The 11,021-nt window shown below is 41.2% G+C and overlaps 1 protein-coding gene across 1 annotated transcript in view; it reads left to right on the top strand.

Annotated features, from left to right (window-relative positions):
• Positions 1-1,194: 1,194 nt before the first annotated feature.
• Gramd2b (GRAM domain containing 2B) overlaps positions 1,195-11,021 on the top strand; it is a 98,353-nt gene continuing 88,526 nt past the window's right edge. Inside the window, exon 1 of the mRNA XM_032885401.1 lies at positions 1,195-1,444. Within this exon, the coding sequence (XP_032741292.1) occupies positions 1,323-1,444 (122 nt within the window). The 5' untranslated portion in view covers positions 1,195-1,322. The remainder of the gene's footprint in view (positions 1,445-11,021) is intronic.

Genomic DNA, 11,021 nt, shown 5'->3' with positions numbered 1-11,021 from the left:
CCATCAAAGTCTCGGCCCAGGACACTAGCATGGCCACCAGTCACAATTTGCCCAGCAATGGTTGATTCTTAGGAGACATGACATTCAGACTTAAAAACAGAAAAGTCCCAGTCAGACAAAAATAAACAGGTCACCCTACTGGGTACCAGGAAAGTCCCCCTGCAACATGCACACATTGTCTAATTTCCAGAGTGTACCTCCAGACAGTGGGGCAGCCAGCAAACCTGCCCCCGGCTGGTTATCTGCAGAGTGGAGATGAGGCCAAGGCTGAAGGTTTGATTTCCCGCCTGTGCTGCCGTCTGCATTCCAGATCTGTACTTTCCTCGCTGTCACTGACTAATCACAAAAACCACAAGAAAAGAGCCCTAACTCCTCTGGTGCAAACCTTCCTTGCTGTAGAAACACCAGGAGGTGGAGGTGGGGAGGAGTCCAGTGTTTTTCATCACATGAACCTCAATGGTTGAATACTATCACATAAAGAATTTTCTTCTCTGGACTTCCTGGGTTTGAGTACAACGTCTATCTGCCCATGCTTAGTTACAAATCACCATGGGCATTCTTCCATGTAATTATCTTCTAAACCTGTGAGGTAGAGATAGACACCATGCCCAGGAGGGCAGGGGCCATATGAATTGCCCAGTCAGCAAGTAACAGAGATGAGACCCAAACGCTTGCTTCTTAGTGTCTTTGCTCTTGAGGCTTTGTTAAAGGCTGTGGCCAGCCATAACTCGGCAGAATATACAGTCAGAGGGCTTGGATCCTGTTGACTTTGCCTCGTCACATTCATCAACATTCCAGGTCCCTTCAGGTCCTGAGGACCACGGCTCACGAACCTTTAAACATCCCAGGCATACCGATGAGGATTACTTCCTGTATGTGTGGAGAAAGAATACATCTATATTCCTCACCCTGCCTGGCAGGCTCGGGCTGTTAGCAAAGTCATCCTGTTTTCAATGCCCACCTGCAGCCGGCTCTGCTCCTCTGTCTGTGTTTTGGTTAAACTGTTTATTTTTCCATAGGTTTTTTTCCACCTAAGATTCAGCAGTGTTCACATTACCAAAGTGTCAGAGCTGAATTCCCCAAACATGCCTGTTTCTCTTTCAGAGCAAATGTCAGTGGGATGAGAACCCTGCTGTGTCATACTGATAGGTTACTCATTAACTAAAAAAAAAATTTTCCCCGGGCTTGATCAGAGTCAGGTAGGAACTTCCTGCATGGCAGGCACTGTGACGAGCTGAGACACAACCATTTTCACTTTATTTGAGAGATCTAGAAATGAGTTTCTGAGCTGACGTCTTGAAGTGGTGGTGGCCGAGATCAGAATGGTGAAGAAACCGATTTCCTCCAGTGACGAGGTGTTCAAGTTCGAGATTCCCAGCACCCCGAAGAGCAGTGCTGGGGCCTCACACAGTTCCACTGACAGCCCAAGCTCCGTGTTTCTCAGGTAGGTACAACCCGGCCTTCCATTGTGTTCCCCAGGCCACCCCCAGCCACCTGGCAGGCGGCCCTTAGGGATCTCTGAACTCAGTTCCTTGGAGGAGCACTGGGCCAGGGGAAAGAGACTTCATAGGCCAGGCATCCTTTGGAAGGTGTGGAGAGAGAACTGATATGAACTGAGAAAAAAAATTAAAGTTGTGTGTGTGTGTGTGTGTGTGTGTGTGTGTGTGTGTGTGTGTGTGTGTGTTTTGCCACCATTAAGCTAATCTTTTATTTTTCTTCCATACACTTTTTATATCTAAAACTAGACACTGGGAATCTCCTCAGTTCTTGACTTACTGTAGGTTTTCAGGGAGTGGAGTTAGGCAAAACAGAAACCTACTATGGTGTCAGACTTCCCTGGCTTATTATTAAGACGCTATTTAAGTAGTAGTTCTTAAAACATTCAGACAATTGCCCTCTTTTTGCCTTTCTAATTAAATACTAAAGCACACTATGTGCTCTGGTTCAGGTCTTTACTGTACAGTGACTTACAGAACCTTTGACCACAGTCGGGATGTGTCCCTTTTTAGCTGTGTTTAATATCAACAAGCTGCTCCGATACTGTGTAATTACATATTACTAATGAAAGCTCAATTCCTTGTTAATTTAGTTTCAATAATTCTTTCATACGTTTCCATGTTGTTAGCTTAATTTTTCCACCCATCATCAGTGGCTAGTTGAGTGACTGAAAATGTAAAACTCTGAGCTGGAGGGATGGCTCATCAGTTAAGAGAGCACCAGCATCTCTTGCAGAGGACCTGGGTTCAGATCCCGGAACCCACATGATAGCTCAGAATTGTCTGTAACTCCAACACCAGGGAATCTGACACCCTCTTCTCCTTCTTGGACACTGTATATCTGTGGTACAAAAATAGGCAAGCAGGCAAAACACTCATGCACAGAAAATAAAATTAAATAACTTTTTTTAAAAAGCGAAATGTAAAATCCCTGCTGCGTGTATTCATGTTTTGTAGCGTTTCAAAGGTCTTTCAAATGCTGCCTCCTTAGACCGACTGTTGAACAACCATCCAAGCCCTTCTTTGGCATGCAAAAATAAAGAGGAAAAACGAGGTGCATTAGCAAACAAAAATATATTAATAGCTGTGGTTTAAGAAAACATAATGAGTACGATTTTTAATTTAAAGAAAAGTAGAACAAAAAGAAATGCAGAAATGGCTGAGCAGTTAAGATCACTTGCTAATCTTGCAGAAGACTGGTGGTCTGTTCCCAGCATCTATATCTAGAGCTTTGCAGCTCCCTGTAATTCCAGCCCCAGGGAATCTGCTGCCTTCTTCTGGTGTTCACGGGCACTGATGTTGTATGTACAAATCCCTACACACACATATGCATGATTGTAAAATAAAAATAAAATACTTACCAAAAAAAAGTGTGCCCAAATCTAAATGTCCCCATCTTTCTGGAAGGACCCAGATCTATGTCCCCTACATAGTTTTAATGTCAGCTCTCCATTTTAGTATTTATGAGTGCTATTTTTAAATGTGTATTGTAAACAATCTAAAATACATTAACAAATACCTCCAAATATCTTAGACTTTGAAGAACCGTTAGTCTACTTAAAAGAGCCTGGTGTTTTGTGTATAAAATTACTGAAAGTACTTTGAACAACTGTTCAGTCACACATTAGTTAAATTTTTCAGATATAAAATAAACAAGTAAACACATCTTCTACATTCTACTATATATAAGACATTTTTGTAGGTATGGCTGTTTTGTATCCTATCATTCTTCCTATAGAGAAATTTTAATCCAGCAACATAGCTGCTCCGGCAAGAGATCACATCCAAATGCCTTCTAGGTCTATATGATCTGGCCAGAAAGCAGACATGCCCTGGATTACAGTATGATCAGGCTGGAATACAGACACACCCTTAGTATATACCTTTAATTCTTAAAGGTTAGTTTATAGAAGGAAGCAGACATGTTTAATAATGGCATCTAATTGAGGGGCAGACAAAGTGACAAATCAGAGAAAGATTTGACAGAATGAGTCGGTGATAGAATATGCCCAATTCTCATGAGAACAGACAGAAAAGAGTCTATGTAAGAGCAGCACAGAGAGAGTACAGGCTTCCCTGGGGAGTCAGTGTGTCAGTTCAGTGAGTTGGGAGTCAGTGCAGTGAGTACAGTGCAGTGAATGCAGTGCAGTGAGTTCAGTGCAGTGGAATTGAGTTCATTCATCAGTTCATGCAATTCAGTGCAGGAAAAACTACAAAGGCAGTTGAAGCCAGAAAATAAGAAGGAGCCAAAAGATTAAAACAAATAGCCAGTGTTAGTTTGAGGCCAAGCAGAGCAATTCAGTGAGAGGCCAAGAGAGGCCAGATTGAATCAGTCAGCTTGTAGCAGAGTTTGAGCCAGAACAGTTGGGTTGAACCAGCCAGCCAGAGTTCAGAAAGAGCTAGAAAAGGTGAGCTTATTCAGCAGTCAGCCTCCAAGACAATTATATCAGGTGAATAAGTTTCATTTACACGTTCATTTACATGAACTAGAGCTGATAAAGCTTACACTCAGATCAACTACCTTGAATAGAAAACAGATAGAATCCATGCACTATTTTTATTCAAGCATACCATTCAGTAAAGCTTTATTGAGTAACTATTGTAGGCCAGACTATGTGGAGAGGATACAATCATGAGGAAGAGAAGGGTACTCCTTAGCTTCATGGAGATGATGTTTAACATTGGAAGCCTGCAAAAAGAAAACAAAATAAAGGAAAAAACAGATAGATCTATGCATATATACATAAATGCATAATTTAAAATCAGTGTTTTTAACAGAAAACAAGTCAAAGCTGAGAGAAAAAATGAATCAGGGAATTTTAATTTAAGTGAAGTGGTAAAAAGCTCCCCCAAGGACGTGATACCAACCCCAATGGAAAGAGCCAATCATGAACAATATGGAAAGAAGCACATACCAGAGGAGGGAGATTGTGCTGTCTAGTTTTATATCAACTTAATACAGGCTAGAGTCACCTGAGAGAAAGGAGCCTCAGTTAAGAAAATGTCTCCATAAGATCAGGCTGTGGGCAAGCCTGTAGAGCATTTTTTTTAATTAATGATTGATGTGGGAGGACCCAGCCCATTGTGCTATCCCTGGAACCAAGGCCCTAGATTCTACAAAAAAGCAGACTGAGAAAGCCAAGTGGAACAAGCAGCACCTCTCCATGGCCTCTGCATCAGCTCCTGCCACCAGGTTCCTGACCTGATTGGTTTCCTACCCTATCTGCTTTTGATGATGAACTGTTATATGAAAGTGAAAATGAGGGCTGGAGAGATGGCTCAGTGGTTAAGAGCACTGAGTGCTCTTCCAGAGGTCCTGAGTTCAAATCCCAGTAACCACATGGTGGCTCACAACCATCTGTAATGAGATCTGATGCCCTCTTCTGGTGTGTCTGAAGACAGCTATAGTGTACTTATGTATAATAAATAAATGAATCTTTAAAAAACAAAAAAGAAAGAAAGTACAAATGAAATAAACACTCTCCTCCTCAAGTAGCTTTTGGTCATGGTGTTTCATCACAGCAATAATACCCCTAAGTAAGGCCGAAATCTTAAGGAATCTAGGAAGAGAAGTACATGGCAGAAAGGAAGAAGGTTTGAAGGTTAGCACTGTATTCCAAGTATGAGCAGATGCCCTGAGGAGAGGAGAGTATGAAGTGATTTCAGTTCAGATGAGCGTTATTTCTAATGTCATTGCTAATACAAGCATCAGGAGACTGATGTCTCCTGGGGCACTAAGCTTCAGCGCCGCAGGGGTACACACTCAGGAGAAGATTGTTATGCTCGTCACAGGTCGTGAACACTATTAACAACTTGTTCATTGGTATCAATTGTTCTCCAATGTATTGTGCTGTTACACTACAGCCAGCGTGGTGCTCCATGGCATTTGAATGTCTTCATTTCACGGTTTCCCCAATTTAGAAGCTAGGATATGGCATCAGGTGCAGGTTTAATGTGAGCTTCTCATTCATAAAAAGAAAAGGAATATCACTTCAACATGGCTGCCAGGCATGTTTAACATCTTCTTTAGGGATAATGAGGTCACTATCTTTCTCTTCTTGTTGACAGTTTGTTTTTGTTTTGCTTTTTTTAATTTATTTATTTCATGTATGTGAGTACACCATCACTGTCTTCAGACACACCAGAAGAGGGCATCGGATCCCATTACAGATGGTTGTGAGCCACCATGTGGTTGCTGGGAATTGAACTCAGGACCTCTGGAAGAACAGTCAGTGCTCTTAACCACTGAGCCATCTCTCCAGCCCTTGTTGACAGTTTTTAAATACTCTGCATAGTAAAAGGTTTTTGTCAGTTGCAGGTGTTGTAACATTTTTTTTTTGTTTCATTCAAATTTGTCTTTTCACACTATGTCCAAGACTTTATTTTTCCATTACTTTTTTTATTCTTTGAGATTATAATATAATTACATCATTCTTCCTCCTTTTTCTTCCCTCAATACCCTCCCTCATACCCCAACTTGCACTCTTTCGAGTTTATAGCCTCCTTTTGCATTAATTGTTATTATATCCATATATATATATATATATGTATATATATACTGATATATATATACTGATATATATGTGTATATATACTGATATATATATATATCAGTCTGTATAACATTACTTGTATGTGTGTTTTCAGGGCTAACCATTTGGTTTTGCATAACTAATTGAGAGCTCTTCACTGGGGGAGACTATTTCCTCCATTCTCAGCATTTCTTAGTTGCTTTTAGTTGTCTTTGAACAGGGTCGAGGCCCCACGGTCTTCCCCCCCGTCCACTTTAGCTCGCGTATTGATATCACTCTTGTTCAGTTCATGTTTGGGTAGTCTTGCTGGTGTAGCTTCAGACATTACTAGGAAACCGTCTCACAGCAAACTCCCTGATCCTCTGTCTCTCTCTGTCTTTTGGCTCCCTTCCCCAAATGCTGCCTGTGCCTTAGGTGAGGGAGAGTTTTGTAGATGTAGCCATTGGAACTAAGTTCCACAATTCATATTGTAATTGGTTGTGGTTTTCTGTAATGAAGACCTTACAACAATGCTTGTTTGTTTGTTTGTTTGTTTGTTTAATGTTTCCTTTTAAGGTAGGATTCTTCTTACATTTGAAATATCTTTGTTTCCTGGTATTAACAGAATTAGAATTTTTATTTAGGCCAGGTGGTGGTGGTGCATAACTTTAGTCCCAGCACTCAGTAGTCAGGGGCAGGCAGATCTCTGTGAGTTTAAGACCAGCCTGGTCTACAGCCAGGGCTACACAGAGAAACCCTATCTTGGGGGAAAAAAGTGTTTTATTTAGATACTGAATTGTTCTACATTATTTCTTGATTAGCTTTTCTTCTTGTGCCTTATTTGAAAAGTCAGACTGGCATACATCCTAAAAAATTTTATCACATTACAGTAAAAAAAAAATCTGGTAATGCAAGAGCATAGTTAATCTAGTAAGCCTTGGGATTGACTTCTATTTTTAATTGAAATGATATTGAACCAATTGCTCAATTTAAGGAAATTTGACATCTTTACAGCATAAATACCCATATTTATAGACATGGTGTATCTCTCTCCATTTACTTAGGTCATCTGTAATGACCATCGACAAAATTTTAAAACATTCCACACAAAACTCTTTTTTTTTTTTTTTTTTCCCCTCGGGGCTGGGGATCGAACCCAGGGCCTTGCGCTTCCAAGGTAAGGGCTCTACCACTGAGCTAAATCCCCAGCCCCCACACAAAACTCTTATAGATCATTTATTATACTTATTTCTAGGTGCTTGGATTCTATGCTGCTGTTGAAAAGACATTTTCTTGCCATTACTTTGTTAATGTTGTATAGAAATGTATTTAGGTTTCTAGAATGACTGAAGGGTTTTTGCATGTGTATGCATGTGTTATGTGTGTGTGTAAGTGCAATTGTGTTCATGTGTGTTTGGGCACATCTAAGTCAATCTTATTCAACATCCTTTTATTAGTTTTTATAATTTATAGGCTTTAAAATGTTTCCTTTGTAGATAATAAAATCATTAAGAATGTTAATATATTTCTTTTTACCATGTGTGTTGGGGGGGAGGGGTCTGGTGTACTATACCTTATCTACTCTACTCCCTTAAGATGGGGTCTTTCACTTATCTGGGAACTAGACTGGCATCCAGGAAGGCCTAGCAATCCTCCTCTCTCTGCCCACATAGTACTGAGGTTATACGCATGTGTGGCTGTCTTAGTTAGGGTTTTACTGCTGCGAACAGACATTTAATTGGGACTGGCTTACAGGTTCAGTCCATTATCATCAAGGCGGGAGCCTGGCATCGTCCAGGCTGGAGGAGATGAGAGTTCTGCATTTTCATATGAAGGACCCTAGGAGAAGACTGGCCCAGGCAGCTAGGAGGAGGGTCTTAAAGCCCACACCCACAGTGACACACTTCCTCCAGCAAGGCCACACCTATTCCAACAAGGCCACACCTCCAAATAGTGCCACTCCCTGAGCCAAGCACATTCAAACTACCGTAGTGACCATGCCTAGATTTGGGTTTGGTTTGGTTTGATTTGGTTTGGTGTTTCAAGACAAAGTTTCTCCGTGTAGCCCTCGATACTCTCTCTGTAGATCAGGCTGGCCTTGAACTCAGAGATAACCTGTCTCTGATGAATTCTGATGATCCACCTGCCAAGGGCTAGAACTAAAGGTGTGTTGTAGCCTATGCCTGGCTTTGTATCTGTAGGCTGAGATTCAAACTCGGGTCTTTAATGTTCTCACACAATGAGCCATCCCCCCACTCCTCCCTTCTTATCTTTATTGTTATTATTTTTTTTTATTTATTACACAAGCAAGAAACAATATCAGGATGCTGCATGTAAGCAGTCATTTCAGACATTCTTGTTTCCGATTTTAAAGGAGATTCTTTATCATCTCGGTACTTATCTTTTTCAGGCTAAAAAAAATACCCTTCTAATTTAGGTTTTCCAAGGAGCTATAAAAGTTACTGAGCACTTCCTTAGCTTCCATTAAGACCCTCATTTAAAATCTTTGACACGTATATGAAGAGTAACCACACTATGTCAAAACCACAAAAGTCACCATTTGCTGAAGTATGCAGGCCACTAGACAACCTCATAGGAAATACAGCATTTCTTGTATTGTAGAATTGCTACAACTTCATGTACATTTAATTGGGGAAAGTTTTGGCAAATTAATAGCTAAATTAATTCAACTTAATAATCAAATCAGAATTTATATTTTTGTTAGGTTTCAGACCTGGGACAAATGGCTGAGGTGTCTTATTTAATGTATCAAAGCAGGACCTTGCCACCAGGTTCTCCCTGCATCCCTCTGACCCTACTTGTTACAGGGCCCTCCTGGATGACACACCCTGCTTCCTTACCCTTGACTCTCAAACTCAGGGGGCTGGACTGCCCTTCCCTGTATAATCCAACCATTTTGGTTACCTGCCCTCTTTGGGCCTTTGGGCCTCCCGGATGCTACACCTGGTTCCCCTCGGTCCCTCCCTGTCCCCTCTCCTCACATGGCACAGTGCAGTCTGGACTTTCCCAGGTGTCCCCTCCTGGGCCTGTGCTCTCCCACATATCTATAATAAACTTTCTCATTCACCCTACCCAGAAGCAGCCATGTTCTTTTCCTCTTAATTTCTTTTTTTAAATTCACTTATTAAATTAATTTGATTTAGTGAGTATATATTAATTAGTTAACTTAGTCATTCGGCGAGTAGAAAAATCAAGAACTTTTTTATTGGATCAAGCAATCTTGGAAGACTCATGGTGCAGATTGGCAGTGAGACCAGGGAGAAAGTTATTCATCGGCACTTAAGTGTAAGGCCCACTGTGGGCTTTAGAGACACATACTGGGTCCCTGATGTTAACCCTACAGGTCAAGAATGAGGCAGAGCTGTGCCAGAATGCAGGAGAGAGGACCAGCCATGCCTGACGACTGTTCCTGAGACTTTTAGCAGCTATCCTTGCCAAGAGAGAGAGAACCTCTCACCCAACACCAACACACAGTCCCCCACAGCCGCAAAGCACAGAACAGGTTCTCAAGATACACCTTCCGAAAAGGCCTTGTCCAACTTCTGGGGGACTTTCCTGAGGCCCGGTTTTCACAATGCATTGCACTGGGGCATGGCTGTCTGTCCATCTGTCTGTCTGTCTGTCTGCTTGCTTTTTATCAAGCTAGCATAGCTTAACCTTCTGCCTCACTTTCATTCCAGGTTCCCTGGAGTTTGTAGTGAGGTGCTCTCTCACACACTCGCACAGTTCTAACCGCAGCTCTGACTGTTATCCTTCTCTGCTAATTTTCCCCTCTGGTTGAATAGCCAAGGGCATCATTGACATTCTGATCTAGGGAATGCTGTCTGGACACTCATTTCGCTGGGAGTTTGTGGAATGTATTTTTGCAATTCACCTTTATCTCTGGGTGCACATTAGACCTTGCTGACCACCTGGGGTTCAGGAATATTCACGCTACTTACTAAGCCAATTTACCCTGCTTAGTGGCACAGGGATGCAGGCCACTGATAATACTGTAATATGAATGTTCCCTATAGGTGCTGTAAATCAGGCCTATGAGTAGGAGAAGAGAAAGATTTGAAATGCATGGAGCCAGAAGCTAGGCTTTGGTTAAGTCCTTCCCATCATCAGATGTGTACATCCGAAATGACAGACACCATTTTTACGATTGCTCAGTCACCTCTGGGAGACCATAAAGGCGAGACTCAGATGACACAACTAAGACTTGTTTTTGTTTTTGTAGGGTAACTGCACACAATAGTTTGTCAAAATTCCTACTTGGGAGTGGAGGACTGCCCTCAAAGAATACAAACACATTCTTGATATCTGTGCGTCATGTCGATTAGCATTTATGATGACAGATTTAACTTTGAAAAAACTACGGACACAAACTGTAAAAATATTTCATAGATTCCGTCTGGTAACTAAGTAATCCTCAAGCTGAATGAGGACTACTTTATAGATTTGGAGATGTTATAGAATCTGTTGCCTTCTTCAAGTTGATAATTTGATTTTGATTTTTTTCCTCATTCCATTTTATATATATATATATATATATATATATATATATACCTTTATACCTAAATTTTAGTCATGATGCTTCTTACAGAAAAACTTAAAGCTGCATAACCCCCAGACCCTCAAAGGCTGCATCTGTGTCTAAATATAACTGGCCAGCCCTGTGCACAAGGCTTATCTGTGCTCTTGTGTGGGTAGAGTCAGACACTGGCCACACACTGGATAGTGCTAAGTTAAGGAACAGATGTGGTTTGGCCAGATTGACCACCATAAGGAAGTCACGCTGGCTGGGAAGTCACTTCTGTTATCGGGCTTTCAATTTTTTTGGCAGAAAAATGAAAAAGTATAAGAAAGCCAAATTTTGAAAAGGGTTTGAGAAACTTTCACTCTATTAAAACTTGCAGATCATTGAAAACTTCTTTTTAAAGGAAAAGCATGATCTAATCGCCTATGCTCTAATTTTTGGCCCTTCTTTAAAGTTTAAACCCACATGGAT

Source organism: Rattus rattus, chromosome 15, assembly GCF_011064425.1.
Source record: "Rattus rattus isolate New Zealand chromosome 15, Rrattus_CSIRO_v1, whole genome shotgun sequence".
In the NCBI taxonomy this organism is placed as follows: domain Eukaryota; kingdom Metazoa; phylum Chordata; class Mammalia; order Rodentia; family Muridae; genus Rattus; species Rattus rattus.
The sequence above is the reverse complement of the archived record's forward strand: the minus strand, read 5'-3'. Positions and strand labels throughout refer to the sequence as shown.